Here is a 22,626-nt window from a genome sequence, read left to right as displayed (position 1 = left end):
CTGAGCTGCGGGCTGCTGCCCTTGGCCTCACGCCATCACAGGGCTGCCCCTTTCCCCGGGGAGGGAAGACACTGTCCCGAGGGGCTCCAGCTGTTCCCACCACCCAGCGTCGCCTGCGGACCAGGAGCTGCCCCGTGCCCAAGGCTGGAGCACGGAGCGGGACGTCTCCCACGGCAGCAGCGGCGGCAGGGGAGGCAGGAGCACAGGCTTGGGGGCCTCCACTGAAAAGAACATTTGACTTGGAAAAATTCTTCATCGACTCAGAAATTTCGGCTGGAGTCACACCTCTCCGAAAGACCCTGGCGAGGAACTGGTGGGCCAGACGGCCCCATTGTCCTCTACGGCTTCTCAGCGACACAGCAACGGCCACCCCTGGGAGGAGCATGGCCGGGCAACAAGGGAAGGATGAAAACCTTTGGTGCTTCTGCCTTGGTGCTCCCTGAGGGGGGACTCCCGACCAGTGCTCTGTGGAGGTGGAGGACCTGCCAAGGCCAGGGCTGCAGCAAACCTTCTCCTGGCTTCCCTGCTGGGACCAGAGACAACTTGCGCTCACAGAGGACACGTCACCCAAGACCCTGGGACCAGAGCCTGCTGCCCCCACAGCCACAGAGACCACCACATTAAAACAGCGACACATCAACAGTAGGGGAAACGGCATCGTGGTACTGCCACAAACACCCATCCACACGTACACACACGATGCTTTGGGTTCGGTTCGGTTTGAAAGGAAACAAGAAGAAGGTTGTAAGTTTTAACAGTAAATAGCCCTTACCACCTACAGACCCTGTAGCTCTCTCACCAGATGAATCCAGCAGCTTTGCACCCACATGGCTGAGCTGGCCCGAGAGGCTGATGAACTGATGCTCAAGACAGCAGGCAAATGCATGGGAGAGAGACCCTGGCATCTCACCTCCCCAGGCGGGGCTGGGGTCCCCGACAGCGGCTTCCCGCGCAGAGCTCAGACCCAGTGGAGAGCTGGGCTCCGGCTGCGCAGCCAGACCCCGCAGCCACGGGTGAGCGCCTGGGCAGCCCTGTCCAGCCTGCCAGCTCCTCCCGAGGGAGGTCAAAAGAGCCCAGGCACGGCAGCACCGCATGGACACAGCTTCCCACCGATGCCCACGGCTGGCACAGCCCAGTGCACACCCCTCGGACTGTCTGCTGGTGCCCAGGCGGAGCACGGCTTGGCTGCACCCAACAGCAGAGCCCGTGCTGCTGGTGTTGGCGGTAGCCAGTGCTGCAGGCCAGCCAGGGCTCGGCTCACGGCACCCCTTCCCCCGCAGCAGGCATCTCCCGAGTCACCACCACTTCTGCTTGCCAGGACCCCGTGAGAGACAAGGCTCTCCATCCTTCACACTAGGCTCAGACTTGACGCCTGGGTAGCAGCTCCTCCCCCAGCACCCAGGGACAGTGCTTAGTCCCTTCCCCAACAGACAGGATGACTTAGCATGAGGGAACGGGACAGTGACAATCACACGCTTTCATACGGTGTTTCCTTATGAGCTCAATAGCCATGTCCTGTGCAAGGGAGCCGTTCCACCCCACTCACACCTGGAGAGCTCTCAGCTCGCACAGTCTCACAGCTGAAGGTCCCAGGGCTCCTGTCCTCCCCCAGCACGCAGTGGTCCAGAAAGACTCCCCATCAACTGAAGAGACCAACTTCAGGACCATTTACTGCAGATCAGGGGTGACTGGGGGAGTGACTGCAGGACCCAGGGACACAGCTGTTCCTTCCCGCTCCCTCTCCACAGCCAGCCATGCTGCAGTGCTTGAAGAGATGGAAGAACAAAAAAATGGAAAGGAGAGGGAGAGCTGCCTAAATCAAACCCAAGCATTGACAAAACAAATACACAGACTAGTTGCAAGTCCCGCATGAAGAGCAAGCAGCAGACGTTTCAAGAGCAGGTCAAATGTGACCCCAAATATTCAATAACAAAGAGTCAAAATGCTACATTTCCATGGGAAGCCTAGAACAGATTGACCCAGGTGTGACACTGGCTCCCAAGGCAGCGCTGCTCCGAGACACATTGCTGGTGCGCTTGTTAAAATCCCTTCATCCCTCCCTTTCGGCACTTGGGGAAGGGGAAAAAATTGTTTTGCCACCACTAAGTCATTCTTGGGAATGGGAAAGAAAGCGGACCAGGGACTCTGATGCATCACTGCAAGCTATGGAGAGCCCTTGGGGCCCGTGGCCACGCTCTGGCACCGCGCTGCCCACTCACCACTGCTCCAACAGTCCCACCGCAGGTGTGCACAGGATGACAGACCACAGCAAAAGCAACGTGGGTGCTGCCAGGAGACATGGGGACTGTCAGCAGCTGCCTGGGACTCTGCCAGGACCCCCCAGGCATGTTGGCTTCCCTGGCTCTGGAGTCCTAGCCTGCTCAGCATCTCCTCCGTTACAAGAGACAGTTACACGGGCATTCCCAAAGCATCTGCACCCTTCTTGAAAAGGTGCTGTGTTACTAAAAGGACAGAAAACCCCCCAACCAGTTAACTGCTGAATTTTTTAGCTCTGCCAGTAAGGAGTCCAGGGACAGCAGAATATCCTGCTCTTCAAACAGCAAAATTTGGGGGCCTCACAAGGGCAAAAAAAGGGGGAGAAGGCGGCTTGGCAGGATGGAGTCAGCCAACTCAAGAACACCTTCAGAAGCGAGCCATGGATCTGGCTATGGAGGAATGGATGCTTCTTGCCCTTGGCAGCTGTCTCCACTCTAGAAGGGGCCTTGCTCCTAATACAGAGACCAAAGAGGGCCTGACTCTCCTTTGCAGGTTTTTGAACTGCTGCAAGGGGAACAAGTTAACTGAGCATCCTTTCTCCCAGAGACTTACTGGCCAAGGCAGCCTGAAGCGCAAGTGGAAATGGAGCTTGTTCTGCACCGACCCAGCCCTGGCCCCACAGGGCCCTGAGGCTGCTGCATTAGAGGAATAAAGCACAAACAGCAGTGGTGGGCAGAGCAGCAGCCAGGACACACTGCTCCCCAGAAGGGGCAAGATGTGGGCCACTGGTTCCCAGTGCAGTGAAGGGGCAAAGTCATCACCTGACCTTAAAAGGGAAAGTCAAAAGAATTCAGAGAAAAAGGCAAAGTGAGAAGCTCCTTGAGAGCATCACTTGGAAACAGTGTTAGCAGAAGCCCCCCCCCCCCCCCAAACACACTGAGGGCAAAAAAGAAAAAATAAAATCTTTCTCAGCTGCTGAGCAAAGCCAAGACCAGCCTTTAAACAGGTGCAAGCATGTATGTGGCAGTCAGTCCCTTCCCTCATCTGGGTGACTTGATTGTGGTGTCAGCCCCCAGCTGCTAGACCCTCTGCGCTGCTCCCCCATCCCTCTGCACACACCCCCCCACAGCAGTGCAGTCACAGCAGGACTTGGGGGGCAGCTGTTGCACTAGGACAGACTAGTCCCACGTCCACCCTCCAGCCCTGCAGCTACCCCGAGGCTTGGGGTCAGCCTGCACCCAGTGCTGGAAGAGAAGGGCAGCGTGGAGCGGAGAGGATGGGAGATGGACTGGTGGGAGAGCGGAGATGCGGCACCCGAGAGGACATGAGCAGGACGTGACAAGCTGCGGCCAGTCAGGGGGAATCTCTGTCCTGACCAGACAGTTTGGCAGCACCAGTGCTGAGGGAGGGTCCCAATCAGGCCAAGAAAAGTCACTTCAAGGTGTCATCAGCATTCTTGAACATGAGGATTGCATTGTAGATCTTAAGTGCCGGGCCCAGCTTGACACTCATAATCTTGACGATGTCAGCCTGCGTCAGCAAGAGGAAGGCCTCGCCATCGATCATCTGGAGAGGAGAGCAGGGACAAAGGCACTCACCGCAAACCCAGGCTGTGACCTCCTAGGGACAGCCAGCATGGGCATGACCTGGGGATGTGCACAGTCACGCTCACCCTCAGCCAGGTGCCACAGATGATCCCCAGGAGTAGGGCCAGGGCCACCCGCTGCACTCCCGCACTGCCCCGGCTAAGCCAGAGCTGGGTGCTCATGTGCCCAGAACAGGGCAGAGAGGGGGACACGGCAGGGGCCGCCCCAGGAGCCCACACTGCAGCCTGCCCAGCTCCTGTGCTGGAGCACAACAGGCACAGCACGCAGCCAGCACACAGCCTGCTCCGGGCAAACGCCCAGCTGTTCCCTGCTCCACGTCCCAGCACGCGTGGAGGCTGCTCCCAGCTCAGTTTGGCGTGCCTGAGCACCCTTAAAGCACAGGGGCCATTTACTGGTGGGCTGGGACCCGTGCTGTACCCAGCGTGCTCAGGATCAGCCCTGCGCCAGGGGTACCGCAGCGCCCTTGTGCCTCTGTCCACAGAGGGGTCTAAAAACAATGAGCCTGGCTGACGGACAGCAATGTCACCGAACTGTTGTGCTGATGAGAGGATGCAGGAAGGGAAGGATGAATGGGTGAGGAGTAAGCAGCTTCCCTCAGGAGGTGATGGTGAAGGCTGCAACCCCACCCTCCTCCCGCTCCCCCATCCCAGCCTCCTCAGCGGGGCCCTCCCTCACCTATGCTGGGAGAGCCCGGCAGCAGAGCTCCCTGGGGTCAGCATCTCCCCTCCTGCCACCACATCTGCACAGGCTGGCAGCTGCACACTGGGATGCAGCAGGGCTGCTGCTCCCAGGGCTGCGGGGCGGGATCCCTGCCAGGTGCTGGATATGCTCTCAGCGTTGATGGCAATGGCTGCAGGAAGGCCACTGGCCAACTCCTCCCTGCCCTGGTAGCAAAGATCTGTCACCTTGGCCACCTGCACTCATCCTCCAGCCCTTCTCACCTCATCCTTGAAGAGCTTGGCTTGGTCCTCGCAACCCGTCAGAGTCTGAACAAAGCTAAAGACCTTGGAATAAACGGAGAAAAACGTCACAACAGAGGCAATGTTTCTGGCCGGAGACCCCCCAGTGAGCCCACACCCTCAGTTCCACAGAAGCATTTTGTGCCCCATAAAGTAACATGTGGCTGTTAGGGCAAAGGCTGCAGCTGCAGCACCCTCCCATGCCCAGGGATCACCCCTGGATGAGGGCACAGGTACCGGCCTCCTCCAGCCCCAGAGCAGCAAATGCTACAGCAGCTTCGCCTCTGGCAAGCCAGCTCCAGCACAGCGAGGCAATTCCCACGGAGGGGCAGGGGCAGGAAGGAAGGGGCACACTGCAGGGTGATGGGGAAATCAGGCAGGGCTGGCTGCCGGGGCTGGGGCCAGGGTGCCAGCTACCCAAGCCTTACATGCAGACGCCCAAGAACCTGAATGAGGGCGACTACGAAGAATCTGAAGTACAGATTTCTTTTTCAGAGAAACAGGGAAGCGGCCTCTTACCTGCAGTCTATGGTTTAGGTTTTTAACTTGGCAAAGATGAAACTGATTTCCTTGGAAAACCGTTAACTTGCTAAATGAAGAGACTGCTGTTTGCCTTCGCCTGCCCCGGGCTAGTGTCACATTCAAGCCAAGCGAGAATGTGGGAGTTCTGCATGTGCTTCCCAGAAACTGCCATCAGGGCTCACATCTGGCAGCTGCCCACACTGTACCCCAGAAGCAAGCCCAGCAGACCGCCCAGCTGACTCAAGGAAGTGGCCGCCAAAGCACTTCTGTGCCTGGTGTACATACATGGTGCTGCACAGGCAGGTAGAGTGCTCCCAGCCATGCCAGTGGGTTAGGAGCCAGTATGCAGTCTTCAAAACCATCTTACCTCGTCAATGGTCCACTTGGCCACTGTAGTCGCTGTGATGCCAGCCACCCCTGGCAGGAGTTTGCAGTGCTGCTCCCAGCAGAGCGACAGGGAGCGGTCAGGGTGGGCAGACAGGGCAGACATGAAGAGCGACTGGTGCATATTGTCTGAAGAAATTGCTGGCAATAAAAATGGAAGATGTGATACAAGGTATAAGGACGAGAACATCTCACCCCATCCTATCCTAGAAGCCTCGGGGAGGGCCCCCTTCAGGGGAGGGCCCAGGGCTGGCAGCAGATGGTCTCATGGGTCTGGGTATAAAGAGCGAGTAGCTGTCCCTTGGATTAACAGGATATCAGTGTATCCAGGTGTTCCATTTGGTGGGATAGGGGATGGTGGGGGAAGAAGTTTAGAGAGAAGCTTGGCTTTGCCTTATTCTCACCACCTTCAATCATTCATTTTCCACACTGAACTAGACTTCCATGTCAAATTTCACACCAGAATGCCATCCCATATCATTCAGTTCATTTCAGTTTTTTTAACAAAGCTCTTCCCTTGCTCTGTGCTCCAAGGAGTCAAGGATGGCTCCCATGAAGAGATCCCTCTTCATTCACCACCAGCGCTGGGGAAGGCAGTAGGACAGCCCATGGTAAAACAGACAGTGGCTGGAATAAACGTCAGTCATCGTCTCACGTCAGTTATCAGAACTAAATGCCAAGCAAACTGTTCAGCATCAGTTTCTGCACTGCAGCAATGATTTGGCACTTCACACGCACACTGATAATTTTGGGGTAGGGCAGCCGCAGGATGAAGGCACCGCATCCCTGTCTGAAGAGACCAAAGCACCAGGGAAACTGCACTGCCACAGAGAGAGGATCCTAATTCCCTGCCCTAAAGCACTCAAAGATTCACAGACACAAACCAAGAGACATGACAGGGGACGGAGCAGAGCTCTGGTAAGAGGCAGGGGCGCTCCTTGTCAGATGGTCAGCTTTGGCAGTCAGCCACAAGCTCCTCACCGGGGCTGCCCTGGGGGAGGTCTGACCGAGTGGGTCCAGGGGGACCTGCCTCCAGCCACCCCCACCCCAGCTTCTACAGCCTTGCCCTTGTGATGACACCGTGGCAGAGGATGGCACTTACTCTGGAAGTCTTCCTGCTGGATCTTCCGGTACTTTGGGGGTCGCCCTCTAAAAAGACAGGAAGACTGATTTCCAACTGGGTTGGAACTGGCCCGAGGGCCCTCCTCCACACCGCACAGAGCAATGCCTTGGCAGTGGGAGCAAGGATTACCTCCTGGACCCTGACCCAAGGGGTTGACAGCTAAAGACACAAGACATAGGAAGAAAACCCAAGAGAGGTGCCCAGCAGAGCTGGAAGGACAAATGCCAGCTGCCAGCAACCACGCTCCCCTGCAGCCAAGGAGCCTCTCCGGCTCGGCCACCCCTCCCGGGGACGGCAGTCGTGGCACAGGGGCCGTGCGCTGCTGCACAGGGCTCACCGGGCTCGCCCCTACCTCCCGTGGTGCCGAGACTTCTTCCGCTGAGGGAAGCCTATCAGGTTCCTCTTGCGAGTCGAGGCCTCGGTGTCAGACAAGTCCGCCTTAAGCCTGCCCTGGTTCTTCTCTGCCAGTGGGCACCCTGAGAGGCAGTAATGGGCCGTGAATCTCCCCGTCACGTGTCCTGACCCATCACAACCCGGCGTGGGGCACTTCCTAGAGAACAGAGGGGAGGCAAGCATTGGACCCAGCTCAGAGCAGCACTGCAGGTCGAGCCAGCAGGGCCACCCCTCTGCCCCCGAGCACGGGAAGCCGTAGCCCTGGCCGTGGGAAGCAGAATAAAGGCGTGCTGAACACATTCCCGGGGCGAGTGTGCTGCGTGCATGGGCAGGGCATGCCCAGTCCCTCTAGCTACAAACGCCTGTCCCACTTCCCCGCTGCCATCACAGCCACCCTGTGCGCCACAGTGCCGACCAAGCAGGTCACTGGGGTTCACAGTCTCCATCTTCCCTTCCTTGTCCCCATGGGCATCCCGACTAGCCTCACAGTGAGGGGGAAGCAAGTGTCACCAATGTGGCCAGTAGACCTGGGAGCCAGATCTGCCTTCCCCATCCTCATGGATGCTCCACCATACTCGTCTCTCTTGGCACCAGCCTGCCGCGCTGGGGTCAGCACTACACCGTGCCTGGCTTCCCCTGGAAAAGGTCACGCATGCGACTGACTGAGCTGGTGGAGATGGCATTGTTCCTTCTTGGAACTTTCCAGCTCATACCCTCACAGTGAAAAGCATCCATGAGGGGCTGGAGGAACATCATCCTCAGAGCTGGTATCAGTGAACAGCATTTTAGAGGCACTGTCCCCTATGTAGCCCATATGTCCCCACAGGTAGATGGGCACGTAGGGCGCTCCAGGGTCTCTGGGTGCCACAGGACAGGCACCAAGTAGGAGCTGGCAGGTGTTACACTAGCCACAGGCTCCAGGCTTCTGTGGGGCCAGGGGAGTGCCAGGGCTGCCCCTCAGCGGGGGACAGCGCCAGGCGTGGGGTGGGTGCAGGGAAGGGCTGGCTGCTGCCTGGGGCGGTGGGTGCAGAGGAAGGGCCAGCCAGGGAGCTGAGCCGGGGGGCTCACCTGTGGTGAAAGCTGTACTTGGAGCTCTTGGTGTGAGGGATGCTCTTGCAGCCCAGGGTTGGGCAGCCCCCATGGGCAGAGGAGGCTGGTTCCTTTGGCCCTAGACCAGGAGAGGAAAGAGAGACTGTCACGGCTGCAGTGCCAGACAGAGCCAGGGCTCCGGGCTCCCTGCCTGCATCAAACAGGGAGGACTTTCCAAATAACAGCTCTGTGGCAAGGCCCTTCCTCCCTGCCCACCCTCAGCCAGCACCTGCCCTCCTGTTTCTGTGCACGGGCAGGTGGCAGCGACAGCGGAGATCTGGCACGCTGGTATGGGGGGCTGACCCAGGCGCAGGACTTACTGAGAGGAGGCTGCAGCGGGTGTCCAGTTTTTGAGCACCAGCCTATGGGGTGGATGTCCGGATGATCCACATCAATCCAGAAATCATAGACGTGGCTCCAGCCATCAAAATGGATCTGGGGAGACAAGTAGAGAGGTCAGCCTTCACACCTCGGGGCACCTCCCGGAGGAGCTCTGGAGCCCTCCAAGGTGAAAGCAAGCAGCAGAGTAGAGCTGAACTGCAGCACAAGGCCCCCCCCCACCCCTGGAGCCAGCCACTGCGACCTGCCACCCTCGGAGCGGTGTGCTTCTGCAGACCTCCGCACGCTTTGCCACTGCAACAGGCAGTGAGTTGGGAAGGGCAGGAGCAAGCCAGCACAGCATCTGCACACAGGCTCAGCACCGATGCTCCAGCACCCACCTTTATCCTGTGATCTTCCACATCCTCCACACTGGCCACTCGGATGAAGGAAGGAGTCCTCTTGTCCACTGCCTCCAGCTTCATGTTGACCAGAAAGCCGTGGGGTGGGCGCTGGGGCCAGGAAGAACCCAGGTCAGCGGGGAGCAGGACTGTGCTTCGGGCTCCCACGCCCCTCGGCAGCTTTCCCAGCAGCGTGCGCTCCTCAAGCCCAGCTCCCAGCCCTGGCCTGTCCGGGTAAGAGCCATCCCAGCTCACACTGGCAACAGGAGAGAGTGGGGACAGGCCTCCCGGGTCTGAGCTGTGTTTTAACAAGATGGGAAAGCTGTGCCCAAGGGAAGAAGGTCTCCAAGAGACACGTTTTGGGGATTTATATTGCAGCCACGCGTGGCTGGACACAGCTGTTGTTGCTGCAGTTGGAGACAACAACGATCAAGCAAGCCTGAACAATTTCCCATCACCAGTTCCCGCCTAGCTGAGGGGATGGTCAGACTTCCCATTTTTCCCAGTTTTGAACTATTTGCTCAGGATAGCCCTGACTTCTGAGACTTGAGCGTAGGTCCGAGCCCCAGGCCTGTGGCAGAAGCATGAATGACCTGAATGCACACCACTTGACTTTTCATAAAAGCAAAGACCCGACAATGGAGAAACCCCCAATTCCTGCCCAGGCACAGCGGAGCTGATGCTGTGGCACTCACCACTTTAAAGGCCCAAGCCGGGACAGCAGATGCTCCAGTTTCCTTTAAGTACTTTTCCCAGGTGAAGCTGTCGGGCTCAGGATAATCTAGAAGGGGGAATATGCAGACGGTGAGACACACCTGCAGGAAGACAGCAAGTACCCCAGAATGTCCTACTGCCCTGAAGGACGAACCAAGCCTGTGCCAGACACACGGGAATGTGAGAGGGACCAAGACGTGCTACTGTTTTCTCGTGCATCACGAAACCCAGGGTACAAGAAAGCAGAAACACTTGGTCTGACACAACCACCGCTGCACCTGAACACGTGTCCAGGAGCCTCAGCAGGAGCGTGCCACCTCCCCCGCTGTGGCCTGGCTGAAGGAAACTGCCTGGGCCCGCAGCCAGCCAGGGCCATGGGGTTTGCACCCCCAGGCTCCTCCATGCCACCCTGGGAAGCCTGTCCCCCAGGGATGCGCCAGTGATGGCAGCGCTCCCGGGCCACTGACTCACCTTGAGGAGGTGTGAGGGGTTTGCCGTGCTCCTGACACCATCCAACTGGGTGGATGTACGGACTGCTGGGTTCGCACCTAGAAAACACACCCAATCCCTTACACAAGGCTGAGATGCCTGGTGTATCGCTGCCAGACAGCGCAGGCTGCAGGGGCGCAGGGCAGGCCACGGGGCAGCACCCCCCAGGTCTGCAGCACCAGCACAAGCCCCTGCAGAAGCCGAGGTCGTCTGCAGCACCCTGGTCCCTGAGTGACCCAGGAAACACAGGCGCTGGCAAGGCAAGGGCGAGAGCAGGGGGCCTCCAGCTCGGAGGGTCAGGACATGAACACGCGCCGGGTGCAAGCCCTGCTGCAGAAGTGCCCGGGGAACAGCAACCCTTTGCCGGGAGACAGGCTGTGCCTTCCAGAGCCCGCAGCCATGACACCGGAGCATCCGGGAACCTGACGGTCATGGCTCCCAGTAGGTCACAGCAGACACGGGTGAGTGAGGAGCAGCCAGGGACAGAAACCACTGCAGCCCCACAGCTCCTCGGGGCGACAGGTCAGAGGGCTCCAGCCACAAAGGGAAGGACCTGCTCTCAGGACCCTGACTATGCTAATTGGCCATGGTAATCAGCCTCAGCCAGCCTCAGCTGGGACACCTCCCCGCCCTGGTCACAATCCCCTGCCTACAGACACAGGAGCTCCTTTAAAGATCAGACCTTTGGCCTCTGCATCGCAGGCGGCTCCATCTCCCAGGTGGGTTTCAGGGCAGCCCACAATATGCCATCACGCCTGTCTTTGCCTCACATTAACTACAGAGCCGTGGCAACATCCCAAGACATGTCACGGAACAGGCAAAGGTTTGTCTCCCAGCACAGGGGAACCACTGGTGGCCTGTCTGCAGCAGCGTGCTAGGATTGCCCCGTGCTCTCCTGAGCACCCCGTCAACTCTTGCTGAAGCAGCGGCAGGGTGTCTCCCCAGTGCTGGCACCCCAGGAGCCTCTGTGCACTTACCAGTAGTCATAAGTATCATCCCAGTTGTCGAAGTGCACCAAAAAGCGATTGTCCACCACATCAGTCACTGTGGCAACACAGATCAGGGAAGGGTTCATGCGGTCCACAGCTTCGAGCTTCATGCCCACCTCAAAGCCTGGGGAAGCCTCATGCTGTGAGGAAAGAGGAGCAGGTTTCCTTCAGAGCTGCAGTCCCAGTGCCCTCCTCACTACTTCCCTTGCCTGCTGCAAGGAGGCATCTGCCCAAACCCTCCCAAAACCAGACTGTGCCTGGCCTCCAGCAGGCCCGGGACCACTAAGGATTCCAGAAGGGCAGTGCCCTGTTCTGCATGCAAGAAAAAAGGCAGAGGGTAACTCAGTTTGGCCAAACAAACAAAGAGGAAAAGACATCTTCAGAACCTCAGGATCTTCTATAAGCAATAACCGCTAAGAGAAAAACAGCCTCAGACTTCCAGTGATTTGTATTTTGTCACAAAACACTTGTCTGCGGTCATGCTCTCCATGTGTGCTAGCAGCAACCAACGCCCTAGGCTTAGCAGGAGGAGCTGGGATGGATGGGGTCATCATTCATCCCACCTCACCTTTATCTCTGGAATTCAGAAATCTGTGCAAAATGCTGCATCACACATGCTAGTGGGATTGTTGCAGCAATGAACAGAAGAGTTTAGGCACAATAAATAACTTGGGAGAGGCTGATTTATCAGTAGGTTTGAGTTTCCTCAGCAGCTGACAAAGAAACCATCAACATTTTGCACTCCACATTCCCGCTTTCCTTACCCAAGCTGCCATATGAAAAATAAAGGCAGAGACAGAAACAACGAAGACACAAAACAGAGACAAAAGAGTTACACTTATGAAATATTAACCGAGGGGGTTTGGCAAAGTAATTGTTGAGAGTAGTGGTTACTTCTCACCAGTACTTTTGCAACATATTTAACTGTCCATGAGACCAACCTGAATGAAAGAGTGACTCAGGCCAATGCCAATTTTGGGCACACCAAACTGGTGTCCAAACTACAGATCCTCAGCAGCAAAGCATGCCTCATCTCATTAAGCAATGCCAGCAGTATGCTCTCCTGGCCCTCTGCACTGCGAACTTGAGAAGCATGGGGTTGTAAGAGTCACTCTAAAGAGAACGATATTGTCTCAACACTGCTAACAGAGACCTGGAGATGGAATGTGCTCCTCATGGACACCGAGACCCAGAGACCCCGGGAAGGAGAACTGCACGGTACGAGGAGTGCTGTGCCGCTCCCTGCCACCTGGGACTGGAAGGAACGACTACAATAAGGTCGTATAACAACTGTCGTCATTACAATGAACCGTAACATGCGTGATAACCTGGCTCGAGAAGGCAGAGACTGACAACAATCCACGGGCCAGAGGAGGAGCAACGTGTATTGCTCGGCATAAAAGAGGACTCTTTAGCAACTGAACTTTGGAGATCTTCCCCACCAAGGATCACGACGCCCGGAAGGACCGGCAGGACGCTGCCTGGACCTGGGACCATAGGGACGCCTTGGACCGGTGGTGGTCGCTATAATCCTCTTTCCTTTTCACTTTACCTTTTCTTCACTTTCTGTCCTTCTCCCTATCGCACACTGCTTTACGGGCAAACAATAAAACTGATTGAAGCATAACCCCTCAACGTGGTCACCTTGATTTTTGCGCTTCGAGATCATAGTAAATGAACCATCACGAGCCCACTGAGCAGACCGTGACAGGGGTGGACAGAGAAAATTTTGCCCAGCAATGGTGGAGGCATTCTGCTCAGCTGGAGGGCAAGAAGCCACACCTGAACCTGCAGGCTCTGGCAGGAAGGAGAAGCTGCTACTCACAGTATTTCGAACCACGAAGAGGTGCTTAGGAGCTGCCTGAGCCTTTGTTATCTTCAGGTAGTTTGTCCAGCTGAATTCTTCTTCCTTATAACCTACAACCCCTCAGGAAGAGAAATGAGAGAGAGAGAGAGAGAGTTCACAGAGAGCAGCCAGGAGGTTGTGCCCTGGGACACAGCTGCTGGCTGCAGCCTGGCACTGGGACATCCAGGTGGCAGGGCTCTGCCCCAGAATGGGAGCAAGCAGAGATCTTTAGCACAATGGGTGCCCGAAAGGTTGTCCTGTGGAACCCCCCCAGTACAGCAGCATCCCTTTGAGGGCTCCATGGAGCCACCCTGTCCCCACCTCCAGCTCTACGTTCTGGGTCTCCACTTCAACACGACCCAGCAACTTGCTAACTCCTTACCTTTTGGGGGCTGGAGTTTGTGCCCAGTCTCCTCAAACCAGCCGGCAGGGTGGATGTCGGGGGAGTCAGCATTCAGCCAAAAATCGTGGCACTCAGAGTAGCCATCAAAGTGGAGGCGCATCCGGTAACCGCACACCTGCCAGCGGGAAGGGCAGGAAAAGGAAAGGAGCATGAAACCCTCCTGCTGTCCCTGGCCAAGCATCACGCACACCTCCCATCCCGCACACAACCTCAGCATATCACTTAGGGAAGCCAAGTCACTCATCGGCCAGTGCCCACATCAGGGGGCACATGCCAGCCCCAAAAGGCGTACAGCACAGAACAAGGTAAGTGCGAGGCCACCAAGCCAGCCCTAAGAAGGGAGGTTCAGGCTGGTGCGTGACATGCCATGGTGGGGCACCTTGCTGGGTCCAGCAAGCGCAAGGATTCCCTTTTCTGCACCCGGGGAAATGGTGCAGGGATTCTGGCTAAATGCCGTGCTGGTTTGGTGACATCTCCCCAGCAGCAAGAACAGCAGCCACTGTTGTACAGCTGATTTCCCTGGCTGCCTGGGGAGCGCTGCAAGGCAGGACTGGTTCAGCTGCCACAAGGCTAAGTGGGGAGCCCCACAGACAGGTCCTCCATGGACACAAGGAAGAGCAATGGGATGCCTCCGCACCCGCTATCGCCAGGGCTCAGACCTGTCTGAGGGGCATCAGCTCCAAAAAGCTGTTACCATCACCACAGTCTCTTCCCCCGTGTGGCCCTGCCGTGTCAGAGAGACAGACAGACCAACCCGGCTGGGGCAGAACCACTGTTCCACAACACTGTCTCCTGCCCCGTGAGCTGGGAGGAACTCCCTGCTCGCTTGACCAAGGTGTGGGAGCATCACATGCAGCGACATGCAGGCGAGGGTCCAAAGCCGGTCTCCTCCACGGACCGGCCAGCAGCAGCCCCCGCCACAGAGCCTCCCACGCGCGGGCGCAAGGAGGGGACCGAGGAACACGGACGCCGGAGGCACCTTACCTCAGCCACCGTCAGGATAAAGTACATAGACGGGTGCTGCGGATCGATCCCCTCCAGCTTCATCCCCACTTTAAAGCCATTCTTGTGCTGGGAAGCTACTTGGTACTGGAAACAAAAATTAAACTACAGTGTAAAAAACGACACAGATAATTGGGTCTAGAACCATCCCAAGGAGCAACCATCAGGCAATGGGAGCTGCTGGGAACAGGAGACTGTGGGCCACAGGTTATGTTCTGGTTCGAATTCTAATTCTTTCCCATAGAAAAAGGCATTCTTCCAGCTCCTTGTGGGTTTGCATCCCCTGCTGCTGGCAGGGCAGGGTGTCCCTGCGCTAGCGGCCGCAGCACGTGGGGCACGGGCCTGACTCCTCTTGCACCCTGGCGAGCAGGTGCCTGAGCGCAGGAGTGCGGTGCAGCAACGTGGCCTCGGGAGAGCCCACACCTGCCTTCCAGGAAGGGCTGGAAAGGCTGCGCCACCCTGCCAGGGCCACAGGGATGTCCTAGGCCAGCGTGGGCTGCTTGGGATGGGGGACAGCACCCTGCTGGGGAGTGGGACTCGGGGCAAATCAAAACTGGAGGCTGACTGGTCACCTCCAGGTGAAGATGCGAGCTTGCTTATCGCTCAGAGTCGCGCAAAATAGGGAAGCAAGGAAGAGAGGAGAAGGAGGAGGGGTGGGAAAAAAAGGGAAAGAAAAGAGAAGATGAAAGAGGGAAAAAGACAGGAAAATCCCAACTCACATCCTGGAAGAGATCTAAAGGGGCAGCGACAGCTTTCTGCTCCTCCAAGTAGGACGCCCAAGACCAGCCTTCTTTCTTCTCCTCACTGGCACCTGAGCGCAGCACAAACGCACACACAAGACGCGCTGCTGAGGGTCCACTCCAGCCTCTGTCCCTGCCTGCCTGCCTCAGGGCAGCGGAGGGCAGGCGAGCGCATGGGTCCCGCTGGGGCCACGTCCCGCTCTCGCACACAGTCCTGCATCCCTCCAAAGCTCAGCACCGTCCTACCAGGACCCCTTCTCCAGCAGACCTGGCTGGCTGGCTGAGGAGGGTCAGAGCCAAGAGGCCCCCCTCTCACAGAGGTCCCCATGACCCAAATGTCCTCTCCTGCTGCATGATGCTCTAGTAAGGCACCTAAGGAGCTTGAGGGACAAGCCATCCTGTGCAAAGCATCAGGACACCTCTGCAACCAGTCCTCCTCCAGTCAGTACATCCAAAACGGCCACAGCACTGATGGATTTGGGACAACCAGCAGGATCCATCCAGAGGTCTGGGAATCACTCCCAGATGCAAGGGGCTCCCGGCCAGTCAAACCAGCAGTGGGCTCACCTCCCACTGCTGCTCCAGAGGCACCAGCTCTGCTATCCTCTGCTGAGACAACCACCTGAGCCCCCCTTGGCACACCAGCGCCACCCTGATGCCCTAGAGATGCGTTTGCCCTTAAGGTATTCATGAAAAGAAGACCGCATCGTCTCTTCACAGGCAGGGAGATGGATTCTCCATGCCTCTGACCCTTTTGGGAAGGCCACAAAGGCCTCGCCCAAGGCACACAAGACACAAACCAAGTCTCTTGCTCTCCATCCACTTTCTCTCCCTGCTTCATATCGCCTGAAGGGACTCTGGGAGTGCTGTGCCTATTATGGTGCTGAGTAATTCACAGGCACAGGTCAGCCAGGGCAGACAGCCTTGAGCAGGGCAGGCCAGCAACGCAGGGCAAAAACAGCCCGGCTCCTTCCTCTCTTGAGCTTACAGGAAGGGGAGGTGGAAAAAATAGGAACTTGCAGAAGACATGAAAGCTGAGCTTCAGTAAGCAAGGTTACTAACCTAGATGCTTCACTAATACTTAAGAGTGCCAAACACCTTTATTATTCTTTAGGACATAGGAAAAAGCAGTGGGCATGTTTGGGGAATCTGTAAGTACAAGCTCTGCACTTCTAGAGAATGACAAATACGCCTGCAGCCAGAGCATACACCGACTCTGCTGCACCAAAGCATCCAGGTGTGCATTTTGTTTGTTGATGTACTTCTAAAATAAGAGAAAATAAAATGCTGACATAACAAGGCTCAGCACTGCTTCCTTGTATGCAGCAGGGAAGGTTACATGTTCAAAGCTCAGACTGTAGAGAAAAGGACCTGGTAAGAGAGTACGAGATTCCTTCTAAATAGTGGTTAACTCTGTAACATCAGGGCTTAATGACACCTGGCCCCTGCTACTGTCCCTACACTTGGTTATGGAGAGGAGTATGAAGCTGGACCAGCTGAATTTTGAAATTACTTTGAGCATGACCTTTCACTACTCAAAAACGAAAGGTTTCCCATCAATCTTTATTTTCAGTATTTTCCCAAGTTTTCCCTCCCCCTCTCCCCCATCGCGCTGCAGGAAAAAACCCAAACAAGCAAACACTGCATCTTTCAGCTTGTCTCCCTTCCCTTTGTGTCAACAGCTCTGCGTTTAAGACCTCCTCTGCTACAGTCCAGGAATAGATCCCCATGAGGTGAGACAACCCCAAATCACCCAGCTTCAACAGCACCAGACCTACAGGAGCAGCTCCAGAACTTGCGAGCTCCCAAACAAGCGAGGGAAGTTCCCCATAAGACTGTCCAAAGGCAAGGCAAAGCCATACGTGGCACTGAGTCACATTATTGCTCAGGACTGTGCATCTCTGAGTAAACATGGTATCCACGAGTAATAAATTCAGCTCACAAGGGGAGGGACTGGAGAGCACTGTACAGTACAGCCCAGTACCTGAAGAAGACACAGCCATATCTGTAATGGTGCACCTTTCCCACGGAAAGAAAGAGAGGAAAGGAGAGAAATGGAAAGAGACAGAGAGAGCAGGATCAAGCAAGCAGAGGAGCTTACAAGCCTTAAGGAACATGTACCAGTGCGCTGCACTGGGTGTTTGACTCTGCTGGAGCACCAAACCTCTGGCCCAGCCCCACAGTGGGACCCCACAGCTGAGGCAGGAGTGCTCACCCCACCACCCACCCAGCCCTCCATACCGTGCTGGCTCCCATTCCACGTATCAGCCTCTGGATTGCTGATGGCAGAGTCTCCCATCGAGCTTTTCCTCTCTTCCTGCTTCTCCTCCTAGACATGAGCAGACAAACCAGAAATCCATCATGTTGGAGGTCTGCACAGAGGTTTATGCTGAGTTTTATACCCTCACACTACTGCCAAGGGCCACACTGTGCCTCCACACCACCTACGATTTGACTGATGCTTGGCCCAGCAATGGGCACCCAAGAGGATCTGATGACAGCAGCCTGAGCGGGATTTTGGTGCCCAGTGGTAGCAATTGCACCTGCCATGTATCTGCTACAGCCAGGGCTGGCAAGCAGAGCTTCCTTGCCTTGTCAGTGTCACCCTCCCTTGCCCCGGACACACGCCACAGACAGACACCCTCTTACTTCAACACTTGACTTTGGCGGCCCAGACTCAAAAGAGCAGTTGAGAGCGCTCGATACCTACAGCCCGATGAGGACGTGTCTGGCATGCCCAGCCCCAGGCGCTCGGCATGCCAAACAGCTAGCCAAGTGTCTAGAAGCCCTGATGCTCTACACATTCAAGTCTTTTGGGCATTAACAGCCAAGAGGTTACACCTTTGACGTATAGCTGACATAGCACAGAAAAGTACAGATGAGAACTGTGCACAATCTCAGCGCATACAGGGGCAACCCACGGCCCACCCTTGACACCAGCACATGCCCACACGTGCCCTCCCTGCCCTCTTCCTACCATTTGCTCAGATTCATATTCTTCCTCCGAAGGGCTCTGGTAGTCCTTCCTCTTTCGTTTCTTCACTGGTTTGAGGATTTCAGCAGCATTGGTGCTGCTGGCAGAGTTTTCCACAATGACGGACCTGCACAGAGGAAGGAAGAATAAACCACTGTGGCACGGTATGTGGCAATGGCTGGGGCATCAGCCAGTGCAGCGGCTCCTGGAGAATCACTGTCACCCCATTTCTTACTCACACATGCTCCCATCCCTCCTGACTAATGTGTGCGCTCCTCTTAGCACACAAGTTGGCAAGAGGTCAGAACCATGCTACAGACCAGAATCACCCTCACACCCGCTTGGGTGTCAGAAACCTGAATCCAGGGATGGATCAAATGGGATCCAGTTTCACAGCAGGGCTCTAAGCTGCATCATAGTCACACAGAGATGCTGGAAAATGAGATACATCAGTAAGCAGAAGGGCTAGAAATGCTGTCATGATCCATGCCTCCCACTGCTGCTCAGCCTGGAAGCACCCACTGCAGCAACCTCCCGCTGCAGCCCTGCTCCAGCGGATACGTGTTTATGAGGCCACAAATTGGGCAGGACAAAATCTGGCCCCTGTGCTTCCTGCTGACCCCTGGGACAAGCCTTCATCCCCCCACCACTGCAACCAGGGCACTCTGCCTACAGGAAAGAAGGAAACAAGTGGGGTGCTCAGCATCTGCTGCAGACAGATGTGCCTGTAGCCCTTGCTGGAGCATATGGACCAGGGGAAGGAGGGCAGACAGATGGATATTGCTCTGCACAGAGCAGACTCTGCTCCCTTTACCTTTCTTTGAACTGCTGGTGACAGTGCTCACTGCAGAAGCCACGGCCTTCCCGGGCTCCATCTGACACATGTCTCCGGCCACAGGTATCACAGTGGCACATGGTTTCTGCTGTCGGCAGCTTGATCTGCTCTGGCACATCTGAGTCACAGAGAAGAGAAGCAGTGAGGCACAAGGTGCAGTGAGGGAAGGAGAGCAGGAAGCAGGAGATATTTGCCTTGCTCAGGGCCTATGCCAGACAGCGCCTGCTGGATGAGGGTACCCACCCCAGAAGTGCTACCATGGTGCCCTTACCCTGAGCCACAGTAGGATTGTCCCTGCTGGTGGGTGCCACCTCTGAGTCCCCGTCCTTCTCTGTGTGACCCTCCTTTATAGCGTCTACTGGAGGCATCTTATCAGCACTCACTACCTTCAGTGTCCCGTACTCGTTTATTCGAAACTATGTCATTGAACCAAAAAACAAGGAAAAATAGTTAACAAGGAGGACAGAAATGTAACTTGATAGCTAGTGGGTGCACGTGAGCTCTGAGAACAAGGGACGCTTTCAGTCATTAGCGTGTCCAACAAGAGGACAGCTCTTCTGGTGACAGAGGTGAGCACAGCAGCAGAGTGCACCTGCCCTGCTGCAGCTGCCTGCACTGCCCTGCGCTGGCCGCTGAGCCTGCCAGGGCAAGCACACTGCCTGCGCTTGGGTGAGATGAGGGGCAGGGACATGGCTGGGGGATGTGGTGCCCTGAGGCTGAGCAGCAGCTGAGAAACTGGTGCATTTTGTGCAAGCCACTTCATGTACTGAGGGGTACACCTAAAGGCACCCGCCGTCTGATGAGTGCAAGACCACTGTTTCCAGGGTGAGTGCAGGCATTTGGTGAGAGCCAATTCCATGGCACAGTTTGGAAAGGAAAGCCACCCCACACACGTAGCATCCCTCTGCCTCCCTGTGCATGGCAGACCTGCTGCAGCCCCTCAGGCACCATGTGTATGCTCTGTCTGCTAAGCTCGTAAGATGGAAGGGGCATAGGGATGGGGCACAAGAAGAGCTTTGCAGAGCCAGAGCAGCTGAGGGACCCTCCAGTTGGGGCACAGGGACTGCCAGGGCCATGTCATCCTGGTGGTCCCTGCCTGCCACAGGCTGGAGGACTGCCACTTACAAGGGCAAGCAGCTGCAGGGAGCAGCGGGGGGGCAGAAACGGTGTCCCAGGGCTACACTTACCCGCAGGTTACTCCCAGGCAAAGTAGCCACCCCATCTTTCCACTCCAGCACACGGACTGTGCTGCAGGTCTGCACCCCGCTGATCTGGGGAATGACAGTAGCTGTGATGGGCTCACTCCCTGCTCCCCTCTCTGGCCTCTCGGCCCCTGTGCTTCTCTGTGGTTCCCGGGGGAATCGCTGAATTTCTAAGGTGCTCGTGGGAAGGTTGATGGTAGTGGCATTTGCTTGAGAAGGGAAGAAAGGAAACAACCAGAGGCACACACAGAACACTTAACTGATGCAAACAAGGCTCAAAGGCAGCACAAAATGACAGAGAGGACATAGTCTCGCTGCCAAGGGCACTGTGCTGTGGGCTAAAGCACCCACAAAGCAGGCAGTGTGACCCAACAAGATCCGCAGCCAGCAATGGCTTGTGCTGGGGGGTGGCCCCAACACTATCCACATTCAAGGGTTCCTACTTCAGCCTAATCTCAGACTGTTCCCACGAGCAGGATGCTCTGATGTGGCAGGAGCACGCTGGCAAGCTCCTGGACTGCATCTCCCAGTTCAGTTTAATTTCACAGGAACTCACTGTGCAGTCCAGGGCCTCTCTGCACTGGGATCCAAGGCACTGGGAGTGCAAAAACTGGGAGATTTGCTTTGCAAGAACATCCCTGACCTCAGCTAACACATCCATGCTTTGCTCACACACCTCATGAAAGTCACATGGTTTAGGTTTAGGCAGTCCTGTGAAGAGCAGGGAGTTGGGCTCAATGATCCTTATCAGTTCTGTCCAACTTGAGACATTCTACGACTCTACAACAATGCAGCAACCCAGGAGGCCACATGCCCTGCGCGCAGGCACCCAGCACACTGCGCTGCACTGACACAGGGCCCCAGACATCAGGGCTTTGGTTTAAAACTCAAGAGGTTTTAATCAGCCACAAATTGTCCAAGTGATGTGGGATAGTCACAGAGAACCTCTAAGATTGCAACAGCAGCACAGCTTTGCCTCCCAAGGATTTGGGAGGAGCACAGATACGCAAGGAGTGTGAGGTATCAGTGTGGGGGGAGAAGGCTGGGGAGGCACAGTTACAGAGGACAGTTCCACATACCTGGTATGATGAAGGCAGTCGTTGGCAGGTGGGTGCTCTGCACAGTGCTCTCAGTGGTGACCACGTGGACGCTGACCTCCCCAGCAACATTCCCCTTCGTGCTTCTCACAACTTCCATCTCTGCTCTGCTGTCCATCACCTTGCCTGGGCACAGAGCAAGACACTGGAAGACAGCAAGAAAGAAATCAAGTTTGGTACAAGTACAAACACAACAAAGAAGCGAGAAAGACACTGTGGAGGATGGTCCCTCCATTTCATAAAACGGTCTGAGTTGGAAGGGACCTTAAAGACCATCTAGTTCCCACCCCCTGCCGTGGGCAGGGACACCTCCCACTAGACCAGGTTGCTCCCAGCCCCGTCCAGCCTGGCCTTGGATGCTGCCAGGGATGGGGCACCCACAGCTGCTCTCGGCAGCCTGTGCCAGCGCCTCGCCGCCCTCACAGCAAAGAACTTCTTCCCAATATCTAACCTCAACCTACCCTCTTTCAGTTTAAAACCATCCCCCCTTGTCCTATCGCTACAGGCCCTACTAAAGTCTGTCCCCATCTTTCTTATAAGCCTCTTTAGGCACTGGAAGGTGCTATAAGGTCTCCCTGGAGCCTTCTCTTCTCCAGGTTGAACAGCCCCAACTCTCTCAGCCTGTCTTCATAGCAGAGCTGCTCCAGCCCTCTGATCATCTTCACGGCCTCCTCTGGACTCCAACAGGTCCACATCCTTTTTATGTTGGGGCTCCGGAGCTGAACACAGTACTGCAGGTGGGGTCTTGTGAGTGGAGTAAAGGAGGAACATCACCTCCCTCGACCTTCTGGCCACGCTTCTTTTGACGCAGCCCAGGGTACGGTTGGCTTTCTGGGCTGTGAGTGCACATTGCCAGGTCAGGTAAAGCTTCTCATCAACAAACACGTGTAAGTCCTTCTCAGGGCTGCTCTCAGTCCATTCTGTGCCCAGATACTAGGGACTGCCCTGACCCAGGTGCAGGACCTTATGCTTGGCCTTGTTGAACTTCATGAGTTTCACCTCTCAAGCCTGTCAAGGTCCCTCTGGACGGCATCCCTTCCCTGCAGCATGCCAACCGCACCACTTGGAAAACTTGCTGAGGGCGCACTCAATCCCATTGTCCACGTCACCAACAAAGATGTTGAACAGCACCGATCCCAGTATGGACCCCTGAGGAATGCCATCGTCACTGGTCTCCACTTGAACGTTGAGCCATTGTCCACAACTCTTTAAGCGCGACCACCCAGCCAATTCCTTATCCACTGAGTGGCACCAACATGACCTAGTAAAACCCCTGTTGCGAGATCCCATCTCAAAGCCTGCAAACACTGAGGGTTTTTTCT

General features: G+C 56.2%; 1 protein-coding gene across 10 annotated transcripts in view; it reads right to left on the bottom strand.

The window, feature by feature from the left end:
- Positions 1-1,813: 1,813 nt before the first annotated feature.
- L3MBTL1 (L3MBTL histone methyl-lysine binding protein 1) overlaps positions 1,814-22,626 on the bottom strand; it is a 35,385-nt gene continuing 14,572 nt past the window's right edge. For 5 of the 10 annotated variants that reach the window (XM_080405672.1, XM_080405673.1, XM_080405674.1 and 2 more), the window contains 21 exons: positions 21,287-21,449; positions 20,193-20,416; positions 19,277-19,421; positions 18,985-19,123; positions 18,174-18,297; positions 17,438-17,525; positions 15,176-15,267; positions 14,439-14,543; positions 13,434-13,569; positions 13,031-13,131; positions 11,194-11,345; positions 10,199-10,275; positions 9,709-9,794; positions 9,014-9,124; positions 8,615-8,729; positions 8,274-8,373; positions 7,165-7,362; positions 6,792-6,838; positions 5,673-5,830; positions 4,766-4,828; positions 1,814-3,783 (listed from right to left, as the gene is read on the bottom strand). In XM_080405672.1, the coding sequence (XP_080261798.1) occupies positions 3,649-3,783; positions 4,766-4,828; positions 5,673-5,830; positions 6,792-6,838; positions 7,165-7,362; positions 8,274-8,373; positions 8,615-8,729; positions 9,014-9,124; positions 9,709-9,794; positions 10,199-10,275; positions 11,194-11,345; positions 13,031-13,131; positions 13,434-13,569; positions 14,439-14,543; positions 15,176-15,267; positions 17,438-17,525; positions 18,174-18,297; positions 18,985-19,123; positions 19,277-19,421; positions 20,193-20,416; positions 21,287-21,422 (2,532 nt within the window). In that variant the 5' untranslated portion in view covers positions 21,423-21,449 and the 3' untranslated portion in view covers positions 1,814-3,648. Of the gene's footprint in view, positions 3,784-4,765; positions 4,829-5,672; positions 6,317-6,791; positions 6,839-7,164; positions 7,363-8,273; positions 8,374-8,614; positions 8,730-9,013; positions 9,125-9,708; positions 9,795-10,198; positions 10,276-11,193; positions 11,346-13,030; positions 13,132-13,433; positions 13,570-14,438; positions 14,544-15,175; positions 15,268-17,437; positions 17,526-18,173; positions 18,298-18,984; positions 19,124-19,276; positions 19,422-20,192; positions 20,417-21,286; positions 22,620-22,626 lie in introns of those variants that run through there. The other 5 variants (XM_080405678.1, XM_080405669.1, XM_080405671.1 and 2 more) reach the window with 5 other exon arrangements.

The sequence above is a fragment of the Falco punctatus genome (genome assembly GCF_963210335.1).
Source record: "Falco punctatus genome assembly, chromosome: 10".
In the NCBI taxonomy this organism is placed as follows: Eukaryota; Metazoa; Chordata; class Aves; order Falconiformes; family Falconidae; genus Falco; species Falco punctatus.
This window is presented reverse-complemented; position numbering and strand designations above follow the sequence as displayed.